The 21385-nt window shown below is 39.0% G+C and overlaps 1 protein-coding gene across 7 annotated transcripts in view; it reads left to right on the top strand.

The window, feature by feature from the left end:
• CPLANE1 (ciliogenesis and planar polarity effector complex subunit 1) overlaps positions 1–21385 on the top strand; it is a 129951-nt gene that overhangs the window by 58353 nt on the left and 50213 nt on the right. For 5 of the 7 annotated variants that reach the window (XM_079916596.1, XM_079916592.1, XM_079916595.1 and 2 more), the window contains 11 exons: positions 667–960; positions 1136–1906; positions 3352–3518; positions 4625–4757; positions 5619–5673; positions 9160–9264; positions 10738–10809; positions 12554–12663; positions 12968–13163; positions 13788–13895; positions 18157–18407. In XM_079916596.1, coding sequence (XP_079772722.1) covers positions 667–960; positions 1136–1906; positions 3352–3518; positions 4625–4757; positions 5619–5673; positions 9160–9264; positions 10738–10809; positions 12554–12663; positions 12968–13163; positions 13788–13895; positions 18157–18407 — 2262 coding nt within the window. The remainder of the gene's footprint in view (positions 1–666; positions 961–1135; positions 1907–3351; positions 3519–4624; positions 4758–5618; positions 5674–9159; positions 9265–10737; positions 10810–12553; positions 12664–12967; positions 13164–13787; positions 13896–18156; positions 18408–21385) is intronic. The other 2 variants (XM_079916597.1, XM_079916593.1) reach the window with 1 other exon arrangement.

Here is a 21385-nt window from a genome sequence, read left to right as displayed (position 1 = left end):
CTTCTCATTAGCTATAAATTTCCTGCTCCATCTAAGCCAGTGTACATGCTAGTGGTTCCCAAGCTTTTCTGTACATTGAAATCACCTAGTCATCTTAAAAAATACTAATCCTGGCTCACATCCCCCGATACTCTGATTTTATTGGTATAGGGTGTGACCTGGCCATTGGGACTTTTTAAATGCTCCTCAAGTGATTTTGTTATTCAAGGTTTGTCAGCCACAGTGCATACCTTTCCTTTCACTCAGTCAGCCCTTCCACAGGAATTCCTCTCTCTTCACCTGTTGCTAATCTCTGCTTTTTTCTTTCCTGAAAAAACCCTGCCACAACACACCCATTTTAGGAATTCTTTAATTATCCTCACCCACTCCATCAGACCACTCCTTTATGGTCCCAGGGATGTTTATGTAAACTGCTTTACAGATAGTCCCAAGTCTCACTAGGAGTTCATATTCCTAGTTGACAGCTCCTTGAAAACAGGAAGCTATTCTTCTTTTCCTTTTTTTTAAAAATCTCTCCCAGCTCTGCTTCCTATTCAGCATTTACGGGTCCAGCAGTTACTAAGACAGAAGTATGACTATTCTGGAATACTCAGATAATTATTGTTGCTTCTTTAGGTTCTTTTCATTATATTTTAAGATGTTTCTTTAATTTTTATTTTATCCTAGCTGCAACAGATCAACTTCATGAGCCTAATGCAAATAGTAGGATCATCCTTTGCTAACCTCCCGGATATACATCAACTTCTACAGCAGTCTCAGTCTGTGCATTTGGTGGGAAGCCAAGGATCAAACCCCACAAGAGGGAGTAATGATGTTGAAGACACCAGTAGAAATCTGAAGGAGAGATTTTTCATTAAACCACAACCCATGGGAGAGTACACCAGAGAGCCTGGCAAGAACAGCCCACACTGCCATAAAGGAATTGTGCAATCTGATGAAAATAGTAATGGAAATTTACAGGTAATGCATTTTAAAATACCATTAAAGTTGTCCTAGTAGTTCAGTTGTTGGTTATTTGAGTAAGTAACTTATTTAGTAATTATATTCCACCTCCTCCAAAACATATTGAACATCATTTAAAAAGTAGGAGTTCATAATGTATTTTAATCTTACATAATATTTTTTTCTCTTCCAGAATGTTCCACATAGGAGTGTTCCTTTTTGTCAATTAGAAGGCCAAACCCAGAATAGAGGACTAACTCCAGCATCTCAGAGCTTACCAACCACTTCATTGTCTCCAGCTCCTGCTGGAAATACTCACCTCCACCTTTTGTCCACGTCTTCTGCCATTCTGAAGACACCTGAACTTATCCCCACTGCAAAAACTTTCAGACCTGGTGATGGTTTTCCTTTGCTTCAATTTCAGCCCAAGCCTGAATTTAAGCCCCTTTCCTTCCATACAGAAAGAGTTCCTCAAGTTCCCTTCAGTCCTCCACCACAGCCAAGAGTGGCTTGGGGATTATCTGATTTCTTCCAGCCTCCTTTGCCAAAGAGAGCAATGGACACTACTTCAATGTCCCATTTGAATTTGAGCCAGTACAATACTGAAGCCATAAAAAAAGCAGTTGAGCAGAAGAAATGGGCAGAGACAATAATTACAGAAATTCCTAAGCATGTGAACTTGGATCAGTACGTTGGACAAGAAAACTTGACACCTCAGCAGGACTCTGCAACATTTATAAAACCAGAAAAACTGTTTGATGTTAAGCCAGGGCCCTTTGAGATATCTCCTCAGAATTCTTTTGGACTTCCATTATTGCACCTGCAACTTAAACCTCCTTCTGTATTTTCCTCTGCCTCAAGAGCATCAGTTACAGTTCCATCAATACCTATTAGAACTGTAGCAGAAGAAAGCAAATACCCAAGACTATCACTACTTCATTCATGTCTAGCCCAAGAAAATATGGTAATGATTTTTGCAGAGTGATACAAAAGCACAGTCCTGCCTTTTTCATACCATAAATATACACTCAGTGAAAAGCTCTTACACACTTCTTTTTTTTTTTTTTTTTTTTTTTTTTTTGCGGTACGCGGGCCTCTCACTGTTGTGACCTCTCCCATTGCGGACCACAGGCTCCAGATGCGCAGGCCCAGCAGCCATGGCTCACGGGCCCAGCCGCTCCATGGCATGTGGGATCTTCCCGGACCGGGGCACGAACCCGTGTCCCCTGCATTGGCAGGCGGACTCTCAGCCACTGCGCCACCAGGGAAGCCCACACACTTCTTTTTAAAGAAATAATGCTTCTGTTATTGAAAATAACATACAAAATTTGGTTTAAAAAAATAATGGAGTACCTTAAAGGTTTTAGGTCTTTTTCGTGTATCAGTACCAGAGTTTTCTAGACTCTTTCAAAAAGATGTTTCTGAGATTCTGCTCAGAGAAGAAATAAGAAGTAAAATAAAATGACCAGTGTTCTTGTGTGTGTGTGTGTGTGTGTATATCTGTCTGTCTAGAGAGAGAGCATTGTTTGGGGTTCCTAGCAATCGTGATATGATTCCCTTCAAATCTACTACAGGTTAAAATTGTTAAATTTAGACCCAGATCTGTAAGTAGTTTTACATATTAAAAAATTGTATCTTTTTAAAATACTTTAAACACAAAGATTAAATCTTTATAAACCCACCAAATCATCTTTAAAGTTGTAACCTTTGATTTATGAAATTAAGATTGTTTTAGGTTCTAGTTTTGTAAGTCAGTATAGTTGAGTATTTGAGTAATTCATTCTCTGGTACACTTTTAAGATTTGAAAATGGTGCTGGGAAAAGAAATGGTCATTCCTTAGAAAAAGTACTTATCGTGCCTTCCTTTCTTCTGAACGTATTATGAACAAAAAAGAAAGGATTAAAGGAGTGGAAAAGTAGACATTTTGGGAAGGTTCTAAAGAAATATTTTTAATTAGAATAGTATAATGAACCCCCAAGCTACCATCACCCAGCATCAGTGGTTATCAACATATTGCTAATCTGTTCCATCCATAATCTCCACCCGTGTGCATCCTCCCTATTCCAAAGAATTTTAAATCAAAGCTAGACGTTATATAACTTCATTTATAATTTTAAGAAGGAAGATTTTTAATATGAAAAAGAAATTAAGAAGATGAGGACTTTTAACATATTTTCTGAAATAAAATGCCCAGTTGAAATTTTCAGGAAATGATTTCTAAAATCATTTGTACTTTAAGATCTGCGTACTCATCTTACCAGTCCAAATCAGTTTGTTTTCTTTGATATGTTCTATTTCTTGCACGTCTTAGTTTAATTTAAACCAATGTTTTTCTCAGTTTTTTATTAACATATTGCCTAATTGAGGTTTGTAATTGTAAATTACTATGCTTTGTTTTTTTCTTATAGTACCAAAACCCACAACTTATTCCACTTGAAAACCTTATTGCATTTAAACAAATGCAACAAAAATTAACGCATAATTTATTTGAACAAGGCGATCCTGGACACCTCCAGCTTCTACAAGTCAAAATAGAATCATCTGAATTGAGACAAGGAAAGGACAGTAAAAAAAGGCAAGTTTTAAGTGAAATTTTATTTGAGCATATACCTGCAAATGTACCTGCAAGTTTATTATTAGTGACAATAATATAGTTATAAGATGAAAGTTATCTGGTTCAGCCTCCCAGCCTGACACAATTGCGTATTCAGTTTCCTTGTCAAGTGTCATGCATTTGAACACATCTTGTGATGAGAAAAATTCCTATAATGTGAGAAACAAATACTATTATTTTTTACATTTTATTAAGGAATTCTTTCCTGGCATTCATAGGCTAGAGGTTTCTTTTTACATTTTTCTCTAACAGGATGAGCAGTCATCTTTTGCAGCACAAATATTTGATATCATGAAATCTTCCATATACTGTCCAATACACTGAAGTAACGTTTATTGTTATTCTTCTTACCATTATCCTCCAGACTCTTACAGGAAGCAGTGATGTGAATTGTTTCAGGGCACTAAGAAATGCGCATGTAAAAAGCAAGGCTGTGACTTCTAATGAAGAGCATTTATAATGTTTTACTCATAATGGATGTTCAAAACATGTATTAACTGGTAGATTATTACTTAGTTTAGAAAGTACTTTAAAAATTTCACATTTATCAGACCCTAAAATCTACTACCAGTGCTCTCTTTCCAGAAATGGTCTTTCCTTCCATCTTTTCCAGGTAAACCCTCTTCAAAGTAAGTTTTCCCCTTAACTTTTTGGGCTCTCCTTCCTCCTTGCTGGGATTTCCTCCTTGCTGAGGTGACTGAGTTTGCCTAACTTCTTCAGATAGGTGAATAGAGGTATCCAGTAAGGTTTCTGGGGCCAGCTTAGAATCTGCAGAAAAGAGAATTTGAAAATTACCTAAAAGGTGTAACTCTAACCTGGGACTCTAGTGACTAACACAGAAAAGTCAGTTCAGTAGTAGAGGAACTAGAAATAACTTTCATGGGTCCCTGACTTCTGCTTATATTTGCTTGTATTCTAGCAGAATATCTTGCTAATTTAATTAAATGGCACTGAAAATAATTTATTGGCAAAATTTTGATAACTGTCCCACTGCATAGCATGATACAAATGAAAAACTGATGTTACTAAAATAGTAAAAATATATTTTGCACTATTGTTTTTAATAGACAAAGACGACGAGCTGAAAAAGAGCTGCAAGAAAAAAGATCAGAGAAACTAAGGAGAAAACCAAGTGTGACTTTCCAAACAGAGAATTTCATCGTTAATGATAATGATTCAGAAATAGTTATGAAGCCCAAGGTATAGAAAAACTATAATACATTCTTCCCTGGTCTGCATGTACACAGAGTTTAGAATGTCTGTGGTTTATCTAGTCGTCTGATTGCTGGAAGCTTCTGATTGTGACTAGGAGAACCTTAACATCATTAAGCACATAAATCTCTGCTGCATCCCTCTGTGCAACAGTAGACAAACAGTTGTGAATGTGAAAAGCAACTTGTTGGTAAATCAAAAACTGTAGTTTAGAGCATCTGCTTGTGTGACTTATATTTGAAATCACTCTTCCTTTTTTCTATGACATCTTAATGCATATCATGTTATTTGGGTTTCTCCTATGATAGTTTCACCTAACTCTTTTAGGTGCCTCTAGGATTTCCCAAACATAGGTTTGTTACGCAACCTATATTTTATATCAGATCTTTGCGAACACTCCTTCTAAATTTGGTGACTATTTACCTGTATTTGCAACAAGAGTTTAAATAAACAGAAATAGTTTTGTTTACTTGAATCTTAGCACCCTTTTTTCAGTAAGTCCTCAAGAACATGTCTAGAGGCACTTAGTAAAATGTTGAGTCCATGAACAGTTTTGATATTATTTGTGAGTTAAAGCTAGTCTTGCAGGAGAGAATTGCATATTGTAATTTAGTAACTGCATTAAATTGGTAATCCTCTTTTTTATTGTTTGACTTGTGAATTTCGTAAGTATCTTTGTGGAGTTACTTTGATAGAGTAAATAATTTGATAGAATAAATATTTCTAGAATTAAAGGATTTTAAACTATACCTAAAAAATCAACATTTCTCATAGCTATTGAATATTTTTTCCCAAAATAATGACTGTCTTTGAGTTAATCATAACTTGATCATTTGGGGATTCATTTAGGAGCAACAAGAACATCATGGTTCCCAGCCTTTGGAAGACTTTGACATTCCTTTTGGTATGTATATGCATGATTAATGTCACATCTCCATTCAGAGTTAAAATCAGCTTTCTAAAAATATGTAGATACCCACCCACTTCCCAGGGATACTGGGAAAAGCAGAAATGTTTATGTAAGTGTTGTATGTTGTAAGCACTGTTAAAATGTTAGTTATGATATATGAAAAAAATATAAAAATATGTAGATAAAAATGAGACCAAATTGCTTTCATGTTATCTTTGACAGGATGGTGTTTATGTGTGTATGTATGTGTATGTGTTTGTTTTGATGTGTTATCCGTTAGAGCAGTGGTTGACAAAGTATGGCCCACAGACCAGATCTGGATTACACCTGCTTTTGTGAATCAAGTTTTATTGAAACACAGGCATGCCCATTTATTTACACATTGTCTATGACAGCTTTCACATTGCAGCAGGTTCCATTTGTTGCAAAAGGGACCATATGGTTCACAAAGCCTAAAATATTTATCATCTGGCCCTTTACAGAGTTTACCAACCCCTATAGTAGAGCAATGCAATTAATTAGAATCTCAAATAAGATATTGATATATAAGGCCTAAAAGGAAATTATTGGAGAACACGCCTGGAGTCAAATTAATCATAGAAAATACATACACATTAAAGTAAAGGAATTAGTTCAGAAAAAAGAACTTGTTTACAGATAGTAAATTCTTTTCTTTCTTGAATTGGTCAATTCATTTCTTGCCACTGAATGTACATGTTCTCCAGGCTTTCTCTTCAGTATTTTTCACACATATACACACAAACACTCTTGTGCCTCTGCAACCATTCACTCTCATGACTTCAGCTCTTAAATTTTTTTGGTGACATTCAAATATACATCTTCCCTCTCTTTCTTTTCTACTTTCCCCTTAAATTCAACATGTTCACGGGAGTTCTTTGGTGGCCTAGTGATTAGGATTCTGGGCTTTCACGGTGGTGGCCCCGGGTTCAGTTCCTAGTCGGGAAACTGAGATCCCACAAGCTGCATGGCGTGGCCAAAACAAAAACAAAAAAAACATGTCCACATTTTTTTTTTTTTTTTTTTTTTTTTTTTTTTTGGTGGTACGCAGGCCTCTCACTGTTGTGGCCTCTCCCGTTGCGGAGCACAGGCTCCGGACGCGCAGGCTCAGCGGCCATGGCTCACAGGCCCAGCCACTCCACGGCATGTGGGATCCTCCCGGACCGGGGCACGAACCCGTGTCCCCTGCATCGGCAGGCGGACTCTCAACCACTGCGCCACCAGGGAAGCCCAATGTCCACATTTTAAACTGGCATTTTCCTATTAGTGATATCACCACTCATTTGATTGGACAAGATTTTTACCTTGGAAGTCACCCCTGATTTATCCCTCACATCTGTTACCCCATTCCTTCACATAATCCTTGGCCTGGTGCTCCCTCCCTTTTTTGGTGCCACGACCCAGCATCAGGCCTCTGCGTGCTGAGCAGTTGTCTCCTCACTGACCTGCTTAGCTTCTGTTTCTCAGCTTCTTAATCCGTCTGGTGTTCTTCTTTTCCACGCACTTGTCTTAAAACCATTTTCTTTTTCATTCTTGATAACATTCTTTCTCTTCACAAAGGTGGTACATATTCACTGGAGAAGATTTAGAAAACGCAAGTAGAAAATAAGACCAATATTAAAATCTCCAATAATCCTTATGTCTAGAGATAACCAGTGTTAATATTCTTCTAGAGTTTATTTTCTGAATATCCCTACTCTGTATATATCTATAAATTATATATGTGTGTGTATATATATATATATTTATATATAAAAAGAATACCTCCTCTACTTGTTTATAACTTACTTGTTTTTACTACTAGTATTAAGGTATATATCTTCCCATTTTACTAGATATTCTTCTACAATGTCATTTAAAATGACTGCGTAGTACTCCAGTGAATGTATATTGTGTCATTCCAAACAACAACAATTCTCCAATTCTGTGACATATACTGGGTGTCCTATAATTCAATTCCATTCTAACACTAATAACCTAGAGTTAGCACAGACCCCAGAGGTTAAGGAATCAGTCCCAAAAGACTCCCTATTTCCTTTAGACACCAGCTGCAAATGGGGTCCCCCAACACCTGCATTTTTGTCTGGTCAAATATGAATTCAGGGATTCCCATGACACCCCCGCCCCCTACCACCAGGTTTACTAATTCTCTAGAACAACTCTAGAACTCACAAAAGCACTTTATTTGTGGTTACAGTTTCATTATAAAGGATACAACTCAGGAACAGCCAAATGGGAGAGATGCATAGGGCAAGGTATGGGGTTTGAGGACACAGAGCTCCCACACCCTTTCTGGGTGCACCAATTCCCAGCACATCCACTTAATCATCAACCTAGAAGCCCCCTTAGCCTCGTTGTCTCAGGGGTTTTACTGAAATTTCATTACATAGGCATGATTGATTACATCATTGGCCATTGGTAATTGAACTCCAGCTGCTCTCCCTTCCATGGAGGTGGGAGTAAGGTGGGGCTGATAGTTGGTTCCTCTGGTGACCAGCACCCATCCTGAAAGTATCTAGGGGCCTGCCAGGAGTCATTAGCCTAAACTCAGATATGATCAAAAGGGGCTCATCATGAATAACAAAACATACTCCTACCACTCAGGAAAATCCAAGGGTGTAAGGAGTTTTGTTCCTGGAACCAAGGACAAAGACCAAATATAAATATTTTTTATTATACTACCAAGTGCCATCATTGATACTCTTTTATTCTACTTAGACTCCCTGGGTACACTCCCAGGAATATCCACATCAAAACCTAAACTCCCATAATAGTCTTTGGACTTTGATTCTACTTCCTGCTGAATGTTTCCTCCAGGGTGGAAATTACCTCAGGTACAGCATGTGCAGTCTGAATTCATTATCCCTTCCCTACCAACTGGTTTGTTCTTCTGTGTTCTCTTTCTCCTTTTGTGTCACTACCAACTTAACATCAAAACACACATTATTCTGAGTTCTGCTTTCCCCTTCCCCCTCTCAACCAATCAGTAGCCAGTTCTTGCCTATTTTACTATCGTTGTAATTCTTAAATTTATCCTCTCTCCTCTATTCCTCACCATTACTAGGTACTTATTTGAACTGCTGCAGCAACCTCATCTATGTGATTGCCTTACTTTAATTTTATCCACTCAAATTTATTTTCCACACACTGGCTGGGGTGGTTTCTCTAGAACATCAGTCTGACCATATCATTTCCCTGCTCAACAACTTCTACTGGATCTGCATCAGTCAGAAGAATAGGTTTCTAGCCTGGGCATACAGAGTCCTTCACAATTTTGGTTTTAATTCTACTGAGCTGCCTGTGAGGATCAACTTAGATACCACTTCACTCAGAAAGTCCATTTTGGTAACATCTTGACACTGAATTCCTCACCTCCCTTGAGTTAGGTACTCTGCTTCTGGGCTCCTGGTAATATATTGGCTTCTCAATGATTGCTTCCAATGTTTTGTTGTTATATTTAAGAAAAACTCCAGGATAATGTTAATACATCAGCTGGATTGCATTTCATGGCCTCTGTAAAAAAGAAAGTTAAAGGATGTCAGGATGCAAGTACAAATACAGACCCAGGTAAAATGCTATTTCACTTTAATTTTTAAAATTCATTACATTTTGTAATATTTAATATATCTCAACTTTTTTTTCAAAACAGTGATTTAAAGGGAATTTAAAATTATGTGATAGGGACTTCCCTGGTGGTCCACGCTACCAGTGCAGGGGGCCTGTGTTCAATCCCTGGTCATGGAACTAAATCCCGAATGCCTCAACTGAGAGATCCTGCATGCCACAACTAAAGATCCCTCATTCCTCAACTAAAGATCCTGCATGCTGTCACTAAAGGTCCCGCACATGGCAATGAAGATTCGGCATGCCGCAACTAAGACCCAGCGCAGCCAAATAAATAAATATTTAAGTAAAAAATAAATGAATAAAATTATGTGATATTAGTTACTCATCCCAGCTTCTTGTCCTCAGCCCTGGTATATACTTCACACATTTTAAACTAAAATTAAATTTTAAATTGAATTTATGGTAACTTCATTAAAGCGTAATAGATATTTGTTTAAAAATGCCACGGACTACATCCTAAATCAGTAGAAATAATATATATTCTAAAATTTTTTATTTTTTGGCTGCGCCATGCGGCATGTAGGATCTTAGTTCCCTGACCAAGGATTGAACTGCACCCACTGCATTGGAAGAGTGGAGTCTTAACCACTGGACCTCCAGGGAAGTCCTGGTAGAAATAATATTTTGAATTTGGGTTCTCTGTGCCATAATTGACTTTACTAGAATTTTATGCCTAAGATTGAGAGGCCTGAAGCCGTGGCTACTGAAGTTGAGTTAGGAAGAGAAGGACTAGATTGGGTTTAGTGTGGGAAGAATATATGTAACTGTGTCCAAAAATAGAGGAAATAAATGTTGGAGAAGCTACTTTTTGGAATTTTGCCTGACAGACTTCTTCATTAACGTAATGAATGAATGTATTAGGTGGTTTCCAGTATTTTTCTCCTATGAATGATGCTTCAGTGAGTAACTTCTTGCATAGAGCCTTTTTTGTTGTCGTTGTTCATCACTATGATTTAGCTAACTCTTTTACCCTTTACCAATCCAGTAGATTAAAGAAAAAGGCCTCTGTTATTTTAATTTTTATTTCTTTCTGAATGAGGTTGAACATGTACAAGTTTTTTTTTAATAAGATTTTTTTGATGCAAATGGTGAGTGCGCATTTGAGAAACATTCTTAAATGTATCTTTGAGAAAGCCTAGGAGGTACTTGACTGCTCTGTAGTCTTCTAAAGTCAGCAGCCTATTTGCTAGAAGTTTGTTATTCATTCAGGTGATCAGGCCCAGGATATAAATAGTAATAAAATCTAAAATTATCATATTAATTAAAAAATTAAATTCTTAAGCTGTCTACTTTTCTACCACGTTTTATACACAATATATAAAAATCTGCACTTGTATATTTAATTTTTTCTGTGCTTGTGAAATCCTTTTTCTGTTTTCTCTTTTTGTCCCAAATCTCCTAATTGACTACAAGATAAAGATGCTGCTTCTCAAGAAGTTGTTTCTGAATGTCATAAAAATCAGCAAATCATTTCTTCCTCATCAGGTGTGATTTCTTTCTTTTTTTTTCTGAGAACACCATGACTAGTTAAAGGTTATGTCCGCATGACGGCCGAAACAGGAGTTACCGACCCCCATAAAAAAAAGCAGTTAAACCAATCAATTGATTTAATAGAGATAGAATGAGAATTTAAGTATTTTCACTTTCTTTTTTTCTAGTTTTTTAAAACATTTATTTATTTTATTCATTTATTTTTGGCTGCATTGGGTCTTCGTTGCTGCACACGGGCTTTCTCTAGTTGCGGCAAGCAGGGGCTACTCTTCATTGCAGTGCATCGGGTTCTCATTGCGGTGGCTTCTCTTGTTGCAGAGCATGGGCTCTTGGCACGCGGGCTTCAGTTGTTGTAGCACGTGGGCTCAGTAGTTGTGGCTTGTGGGCTCTAGAGCGCAGGCTCAGCAGTTGTGGCGCATGGGCTTAGTTGCTCCACGGCATAGGGGGATCTTCCTGGACCAGGGCTCGAACCTGTCTGTGTCCCCTGCATTGGCAGGTGGATTCTTAACCACTGTGCCACCAGAGAAGCCCTTTTTTTCTAGTTTTTTGGTTGTCATGTGGTTTAAATTCAAGCCTTGGTGCCAAGTTTCCAGTACTCAGTATTGCAACGAGTTATATTTTGCTTGTGAAATTTGAAAGTAATGTTCTATTAAAAATGCAATGCTAGGGAAAAAAAATACAATGCTAGGAAATAAGATTAGAGTTGTAGGACAAAAGGCACAGAGTTAGACTGCTGACTTATTGTGACAGGCTTCTATACTGTTTTGAATAAGAAGCTAATGACTTTTGTAAAATTAAGATATTAAACATTTTAAGTGGTAAAATTTAACTATGGTCTTTATATATACTAAGAACTACTGAATTGTACATTTTTAAAGGAGGTGAATTACATCTCAATAAAGCTGGTTAAACAAGCGAACAAGCAACAAGAAACAGTGTGGAAAGTAAAAAAATAAATTAGTTATGATTAATTTCCTAAAGCCTGGTTTTATTGAAATTTTAAACAAGCAAAACTGACTTAATATATCTGAAATTGAAAAATGAAATTATAGCATGTTCTTGGTATGACTTAGATATTTCATTATTCTTGTGAGCCATTCATATGAGAAAAGCAATAGTCAATATGCATCAATTCTGAATTATTCTAGAGTAATTTGCCCTTAGAATAGAATACAGTTTGCTTTAATTTATTTATACCTATGAAACTTCTACTTAGATTTTCAACAAATATCCTTTTTTTTTTTTTTGGTTGCGTTGGGTCTTCGTTGCTGTGCGCAGGCTTTCTCTAGTTGCAGCGAGCAGGGGCTACTTTTTGTTGTGGTGTGCAGCCTTCTCACTGCGGTGGCTTCTCTTGTTGCAGAGCACGGGCCCTAGAGCACGCGGGTGTCAGTAGCTGCAGTGTGTGGGCTCAGTAGTTGTGGCACGCAGGCTCTAGGGTGCGCGGGCTTCAGTAGTTGTGGTACGCATGCTCAGTAGTTGTGGCTCGCAGACTCTACAGCACAGGCTCAGTAATTGTGGCGCACGGGCTTAGTTGCTCCGCAGCATGTGGGATCTTCCTGGACCAGGGATTGAACCCGTGTTCCCTGCATTGGCAGGTGGATTCTTAACCACTGCGCCACCAGGGAAGTCCGTCCAACAAATGTCTTTAATGTTGTTTGTTGCTAACTTTTTCTTACCAAGTTAATGACATAGAGCTATTTACAGATTTTTTTACTATCCTGATTTTTCTTATTTTTAGAACATGAATCTTTCAATGTTCCTCAACTTTTGGCACCAGATGTATATCTGAATCTCAAACTTTCCACTGAAATACCAGAGGAACCTTTGTCACCTTCAGCAAGTGAAACGGTACTAAATTTGGAAGTTTTAATAATACCTTTGTGCTAAATTTTATTATGGTCATCTGCATTATTCAGTTGTGTAGGTGAAATGAGGCCAAAAATCTCATCTACATAGATTTGTTGGAAAGGTCAAAAATTAGTTTAAAATTTAAATATTGTGCCCCCAAATACTGTAAACCAAAACCATCACACATACTTCCTGAAGTTTGCCCTAAGTTAGGCTTATATAAGCTCTTCTTGCCTTGAGAATTAAACCTTTTTGGGGCAGGGGTAGGGTAGAGTGGCCGTACTATAAGTAAAAAGAAGTTCAGATTGGGCACACTTACATAAATGTGATTGACATTGAAGCTGATGATCTACACAAATTACCTGTTAGAGAAAAGCCTTCAGATGATAATAGTATCAAACAGCAAAGCGATCGTCTAGAAGTCCCATCTTCTGCAGAATTACATTACATGGCAGCTTCAGTTACTAATGCTCTTCCCCTGCACAATTTTAAGAGTCAAGGTAATAATTTTTTCTACTTTTAAAATAAATTTAAAACATTTTGAAAAATTCTTTAATATAGCATTGTTACCCCTACTTATGTCTCTTAGCTCTCCTCCTCCAAATCCACTGTAATTTTATTTTATTTATTTTTTTAATAAACGTATGTATTGATTTATTTATTTATTTTTGGCTGTGTTGGATCTTTGTTGCTACGTACGGGCCTCCTCTAGTTGTGGCGAGCGGGAGCGACTGTTCGTTGCAGTGTGTGAGCTTCTCACTGCAGTGGTCTCTCTTGTTGCGGAGCATGGGTTCCAGGCACATGGGCTCAGTTGTTGTGGCTTGCGGGCTCTAGAGCACAGGCTAAGTAGCTGTGGCACATGGGCCCAGTTGCTCCGTGGCATGTGGGAACTTCCTGGACCAGGGCTCGAGCCCATGTCCCCTGCATTGGCAGGTGGATTCTCAACCACTGTGCCACCAGGGAAGTCCAAATTCATAATTTTAGATGTTTATATTCACATTTAGAAATGTTCTATTAATCTTTTAAATACCTTGTTTATAAGTTTAGAATCAATCTTTTTATGCCTTTCGTATTCTTGATAGAATCTGGCAATTCTGCTATGGATTTATTTTTTAAACCTGCAGAAGTGTCTCCAACCTTTCTGGATGGAAGAAGCTGGAGAGCAGGCATTCCAGAAGTGAAGGAGCCTTGCATCACCTCACCTCCACCATCAGACATACAGCAGGACAAAGGTGAATGCCCTAGATTTATAGCATAACTTTCCCCTTTCTCTGAATTAACCGTTATATTAGAAATAAGCACTAAAACTTGATCACTGCAGAGGAAACCAGAAAAAGGGTTTTTCCCTTGCTCAGGAGAGTAGGGGCAGATAGGTAAATGAGATAGAGTCATGGTTCCAAGCTTGGGACCCAGGGATATTGTGCAAGGAAACTACAGATCTGTTTGTGCATATGTCTTTTCTCAAATAATGAGGCTAAAAATAAATATCCTGTGGAATTTCATGAGTGTTTTGGTATTAAAAAGGAATTCTCATATTTTAGAAGGTGGGAAGTTCTAGAATAGCACATAGAAAATACACAGGCTTGGTAGCCAATAGTACTTTATTAGTAAAATATTCAGTTTTATAGTCATAAATCAGGTTGCATTATTGTAAAATATTTGCAAGATTTACAAGAATGTTTCTCCAAAACCTAAACTTATTACATCTGCGAATCATTAGATTAATCTAGTATGTAATCAGACTTCCTGCAGCAGAGACCTAATGCCTCTTCTGGCTTCCACAACTGTTGGGAGGAATGGGCCTATCCTTGTGGTCATCAGCTGCTTGGGTGCAAAGTCCAGCACTGCCTTTTCATTGTGCATCAACAGCAGACACTCAGGAGATGTGAGGAGCAAGGAAGGGATGGGTAGCAGGGAAACTTCACCTTAGGATGTGTTAGAGCATGTGTATTACAGCTGCGTATACAATAAGTACCAGCATTTCAGATTTTGAAGCCTTTGTCCTCTCTCTCCCCTGCCATGGGACTGCTAGGTGCATGGGTAGTGGAGGGAGGATGTCTGAAGCTGACAGTCTTTCAGGCTGGGGAAGTGTGTGGGGAAATGACAAGACCTTGGCTTTTATCAGTAGATTCAAATAGAACAGACCTGGCTTTCAGTCTCAGCCCTGTTACTTAATAGCTTGGAGACTTTTTGCAGGTAATTAACTTTATCTGATCCTCATTTGTATCTCTGTAGGATACAACCTCATAGGGTTGTCATGAGGGTTACATCTAGCCAAATGCCTGTGACTACTTAAGTACCCTGTTAGTTTCCTTTCATTTTCACACCAACTTGACTTTTGAACTTCTGACAAACTAGAACTGGACTGATCTCCCTGTGACCTCAGAATATCTTAGGACAGCATTTAAAATGACTATAAGCTACAGGTTAATTTCCTCCATCAGTGAGATCAAGTCTATATTCAACCTTTTGGAAGATCCTTCTCTGAGGAGATCGGTCATGAAAATATGTCAGTGGACCCTTCTGCTATTACTAAAGAGAACTTAAAAATGCCAGTTTAAAAGGAAGAGTTTTATATTGTGAAATTAAATTCTGTCATGGTATACATAGTATACTTTAAAGACTCAGAATATAGTCACCGTAGAGTTGAGTGGGATTTGTATTATAAGAAAAGGCTGGGAGAAGGGAGGGACAGGGTTCTTAGGTATTTAAAACAAAAGCAAAAGCCAAACAAACAATACATTTCTGTTTTAGTGAGACCTCACCATTTTGAATGACAGTAGCTTACTATTTTAGAAACCATCTCCAACAGGAATACTATCAGTAACAGCAAGCAGAGCTTTGCTAGGCAGAGGGAGAGCATTGCAGGGTCAGTGGAACTCAGTATCTTAAATCACCTCCTAAGTGATTTTTTTTCAGTTAGTCAGTGAGAGTGGAACAGTTTCTCCATAGGAAGGGAAACTAGTTTCATTATGTATGTAAGTCATTCCAGATTTTGAGCACATCCATCTCTTTTTTGCTGTATATTCTACTTGAAGTTTGCACACCAGATTCTTTCCTGCGTGAATAAGGGAGATACTGCAGGATGCCAAGAAACAAGAAGGATAGGTGTCAAAGTACTGTGGGGGTCAAGCTAAAAAAAGGGTAGGGCCAAAACAGGTAGGGAAAGATTATGTGACTGCCATTGCCAACACTGGAATTTACCTTTATCTTCTCATGGGAAGCTTCTCCTTAGACTGGGACTGAAGTATAATCACTACTTAACATTTGTTTAGTAATTCACAGTTTTCAGAGTATTTTTTTGGATAATTTGATCTTCACAAAATCTCTATGAGTTAGGTAGGACAGGCATCATAATCCTCATTTGACCAACTCTTCATTCACTCAACACTAAGTTAGGGACAATATATTGGAACTGAGGAAGAGAGTAATACCAGGCTCTGTGTCCTTGGGCTCATATATGGGGGGAAGGAAGGCAGGGAAGTAAAGAGATGATTATGATACAGCATGGTAAGTGCAGTTACAGTGATAAGGATGAGACTGTTGGGAAATATAGCATCTAATCCATATCTGGGGAGGATTGGGGCTATTTAGGGGAGAGCCACCTAAATGGAATCTTAGAAGTAGGATCTAGCGAGGGAAAGGTGCATACAGATGGAGAGAATAGATTGTGCAGTGACTCAGAGGTTTGACGGAGCTTGCTGAGTGTGAGAAAATTAAAGTTCAGTGTGCTTGGAATTTTTGTTTTTTAAAGAAATAGCAAGAAATGAGCTGGATAGGCAGGCCAAGGGAAGACAATGCCATTGTCTCTCATACTGAGACATTTGAACTTTTAAGGTGAAGGCATTAGAGAAACGCTGAAGGATTTCAGGTGGAAAAGGAAAAATACCAGATTTGGGTTTTAAAAGATCTCTCTAGGGCCTGTGTGGAAGTTGGGCTAGAGAGAAGTGAAATAAGTTAGAGATAAGGATACTGTTTGGGGTCCATTGGTTGTGAACGCTTCAGCTAAGCACTGGTAGTAGGAATGAGGAGATGATAGGTACGTGGATCCTCAATATTTGGTGTCACGTTGGAACTGAAGGAAGGAAGAACCTCGAATGTGTCTCAGGCCTCTGGCTTGGGAAGCTGGGTGAATGATAGTGCTTACTCCCTGAGCTGGGGAATCGGGGAAGGAGCAAGGTGAATGGGCTGAAGTGATGAGTTTGGTTTTATATGCTTTGGGGACAGCCTAACTGAGATGACCAGGATACAGATGGATTTAAGGGCTGGAGCTCAGAAAGAGTGCCATTTGGATGTGAGAGTCAGCAGTGCATCTGAGACCTCACCCAGAGAGGGTGGGTTGAGTGAGAAGAGACGTGAGCTGAGACTGGCGCGCTGGAAATACTGAAGGGTAAAAGGAGTGGGTGGCGGAAGGGAAGACCAAGACGACAACTGAGAAGGGAGAGCGAGATAGGGAGGAGAAGACCCAGAAGCCAAAAATGTTTTAAATTTGTGACAACAGTCAGTTGGGCTTAAGAGTAGAGTCAGTCATTGGCTTTGATATGGGCCTTGGGAGGTTTAATGTTTGCCTAAGGGCCCACGTAGAAGCAGTAATGGCCAACATTGGACCTAGGTTTTACTGTGTGACATTGTTGGTTTTCAAGGAGAGTTTTAAAAAGTCATAAAAATAGTAAGGTTGCTTTTTGATGAAGTGTATTTTTGTAGCAGAAGATAAAAGTAACATTCAAATTGCATTGTATATGGAACTTTGTGGTAATGGTAACACTGTTATGTATTCTTATCTCACAACAAAGACAAATCTCAGAAGTCAAGAAGCTGAAATGGTATTTCTAAGTATATTAAGTTAAAACTGATCTGGAAGGGAATGTTATGCTGACTTAAAATGAGGTCTTCAAAAAAGTAGATCTGCATCTACTTCTGTTTTTTGTTGTTGTTGTTGTTGTTTTTGTTTTTTTTGTGGTACGCGGGCCTCTCACTGTTGTGGCCTCTCCCGTTGCGGAGCACAGGCTCCAGATGCGCAGGCTTAGCGGCCATGGCTCACGGGCCCAGCCGCTCCACGGTATGTGGGATCCTCCCTGACCGGGGCACGAACCTGCGTCCCCTGCATTGGCAGGTGGACTCTCAACCACTGCGCCACCAGGGAAGCCCTGCTTCTGTTTTTTGGTTGGTTTTTTTTTTCGTTTTAAAAAAATTTATTCTATGATTTTTTTTGTTATTGAACTCAAGTTATTTATTTATTTATTTATTTGCGGTACACGGGCCTCTCATTTTTGTGGCCTCTCCCGCTGCGGAGCACAGGCTCCAGACGTGCAGGCCCAGCGGCCATGGCCCACGGGCCCAGCCGCTCCGTGGCATGTGGGACCCTCCCGGACCGGGGCACGAACCCGCGTCCCCTGCATTGGCAGGTGGACTCTCAACCACTGCGCCACCAGGGAAGCCCCTACTTCTGTTTTAATTGTAGTCAATTCTGATATTACCTTTATTAATATTTAGATACTCCGAAGCCAGATCTTCGATTCAAGGAACCAAGCTCAAAGTCAGATGCCTCAGATTACCCGCTGTGGGAACTACTACAGGATGTCTCTGCCACTCGTCCTGCACCAAGCCCTGCAGCTCGCCGGCTAGAGCATCTCACCTCAAAGCTTCAGAAAATTGATGAACAGCTGTTAGCAATACAGAACATTGCTGAAAACATAGAGCAGAATTACCCGAGACGTATCATGCTAGACCGACATTGTATTAAGGTAGGCTGTCTTTATTTTAGTTTTTTGTTTGTTACCTACTTATTAAATTTGTAGTGTTATATAATTTTAGACTCTTGATTTTTCAAAATAATGGGAAATTTGGTATCTTTAGGCTAGGGTTTCTCAACCTCAGCATTGTTGACATTTGGGCCAGATATTTCTTTGTTGTGGGAGTTTGTCCCATGCATTGTAAGATAATTAGCATCCCTGGTCTTGACCCACTAGCTGTTAGTAGCATTCCCCTCAGCTATAATAATCAAAAATGTCTCCAGGCATTGCCAAATGTCCCCTGGGAGAAAAAATCACTCCCAGTTGAGAACCACTTAAACGTTAACCTTTTAAGAAGTGAACTCTTGCTTCCTACCAGGAAAATAAATATATGAATTACAAAACCAGAATGTGGTTTTAGATAAACCCTGCTCATAATTCAGTATCATTTTCTTCGGCAAGATTTTTATAACTTTACAAACAGTGTTGTCCTTATATTTTGAATTCTGTTTCTTTCAGATATTTTATACAACGGGATTACTAGTGCTTAGAAGTTTTCTGTATCTTTAAAAAGTATTCAGGATAAAGAGATTGATGTTTATGTATATTGGTATATCATGGTAGTTAGACCAATAGGAAGGAAGTCTCAAACGTTAATTACTTACTTTGCACAAGCATCCTGTCTTTTTTTTTAGGAAATAAAATTTATATAAAATAAAGGTTAATGAACAAATGGTAAAAATATTTTGAATGTGTTAAAGCCTTATATTGAGAAATGCAAATTGGTTTGCAGGAAACGAATTCCATCAGTGACATGTCTAACAAATATTCTAGGTTGCTAAGATGTTGATATTTTAAAAGATAAATTTATTAGGTTTACAGCATTTCTTTAATCCAGACATTTAACAATTATTAAAAGGTTAAGGTTAAACATATGTGAAACTACACTGAAAAAAATATATGAAGTAGGACTACTGGGTTTTTTAAAAATTTTTATTGGAGTGTAGTTGATTTGCAATGTTGTGTTAGTTTCAGGACTACTATTAAGTAATGACATTATGGTGTTTTGTTGGTTGTTTTCCTTTTTGTTTTTAATCCAGGTTTAGATCTGTTATATCCAAATTAATGTTGAGTGTCAGAGTTGTCCTTGGAAGTCCATATTCCAAGGAATCCCTTTCAAAATCCCTTATCTTCTAGTTTATTAAGCGTATCTAAAGCCAGATATGTTGCTTACACCTGAATCTAGTCTTGTTCCTGGCTTGTTCACTCTCTCCAGAGCCCATGAATCATTCGTTCCTTTAACAAACATTTATCGACCTTCTACCACATGCTAGGCCCTGTGCTAAGTTCTGGGAATAGGAAAGTAAATAAGGCATAGTCCCTACTCTCAAGGAGCTTAGAATCTAATAAAAGAAGATAGATGTATGCACCAAAAATACATGTGAACAGGGTGCTGTAAGGACACACAGGTACATATGGCCTGTTGTGACTGTATAGGTAAGTGAAGCTATGGCACCAGAGAAGGCTTCGTAGAGGTGATTCTTGAACTGATAATGAATTGATATTCATCAGTTCGATGAGCAGGGGCTGATGAAAACATCGTGAGCAAAAGCAGAATGGCATAGAGTATTTGGGGAACTACATCAATGTTAGCGGAAGGTAGCAGTTGATGGGACTGGGCTTTAAGATGCCTGGCAGGAGAGGTAGGTAGGGCAGATAGGGAAGGATGGAAAGTGTTGTTTGCTGTGCCAAGAGAGTAGGATTTTATTCTATAAGCAGGCAATAGGGAACCACTGAGGAATTTTAAGCACTGAAATGATATGATCAGACACTCTGGCAGCCATGTGGTGAATAGAATGGAGAGGAAGAGACTAGGAACAGGGAGATTGGTTGGGTCACAGTAGTTCTAGGCTAGCTGTTTGTTAGAATCAACTTGGGAACTGTCAGAAGTGCAAACTCATGGGCCCCATACCTATGAAATTCTGATTTTAGTTAGGTCTGGGTTAGAGCCCAGGAATCTGTATTATTAACAAGTTTCATAAATGATTCTTAATCAGTTAGCTCTATATCAGGTCTATTTTTTTTTTTTTTTTTTTGGGGCGGTACGCGGGCCTCGTACTGTTTTGGCCTCTCCCGCTGCAGAGCACAGGCTCCGGACGCGCAGGCTCAGCGGCCATGGCTCACGGGCCTAGCCGCTCCACAGCATGTGGGATCTTCCCAGACCTGGGCACGAACCCGTGTCCCCTGCATCGGCAGGCGGACTCTCAACCACTGCCCCACCAGGGAAGCCCTATATCAGGTCTATTGATTGGTGTTTGGGATCTGGTGAATAGTACCAAGCCAAGAAATAATAATAACCTGAACTTTGGCACTGGGGATGGAGGGAGGATGTAGCAGGATTCAGAGGTTGAGTGGCTGTGGGAAGGTGAAGAATAATGCAGAGATTCACAGTAGACTCCAGATTTCCAGCCTGGGTGAATGTTGGAGTCATTTTCTAAACTAGGGTAGAGGAAGTGTGTGTCTTTTGGGAGGAGTAAGACAGAGATTTCAGTGAGGGCCACGTGAAATTTGAGGTGCTGTGAGATTAGTAGGCATTTGGATATCTGTTGATGCTTCTGGAGCTCAGGAGCTAGATCCGGGGTGATGGTACAGATTTTAGAGTCATCAGTTAGGAGAAAGTTCAAATTACAATAGTGAGGGCACTCACCCAGAGAGAGCATGTTGAGTAAGGAAAAAGTGGGTTAAGATCAGAATTCTGTGGGTGCACTAACTTTTAAGGATGGGGATTCAACAAAGCTTAAGAAAATAATCTGAGGGAGGGAAGATGCTCAGGAGAAAGCAAGCCAGAGGAGGAATTTCAAGAAGAATTTCCACAGATCTGGGTCATTAGATAAAAGGACCAGCTGTGCATGTCAAGATCACTTGGGATGCTTCTTCAAAATATACATGCCAGCCCTATTGAAAGGCGTGGGGCGGAGAGAGAGGAAGGG

This window comes from Stenella coeruleoalba (genome assembly GCF_951394435.1).
Source record: "Stenella coeruleoalba genome assembly, chromosome: 3".
In the NCBI taxonomy this organism is placed as follows: domain Eukaryota; kingdom Metazoa; phylum Chordata; class Mammalia; order Artiodactyla; family Delphinidae; genus Stenella; species Stenella coeruleoalba.
This window is presented reverse-complemented; position numbering and strand designations above follow the sequence as displayed.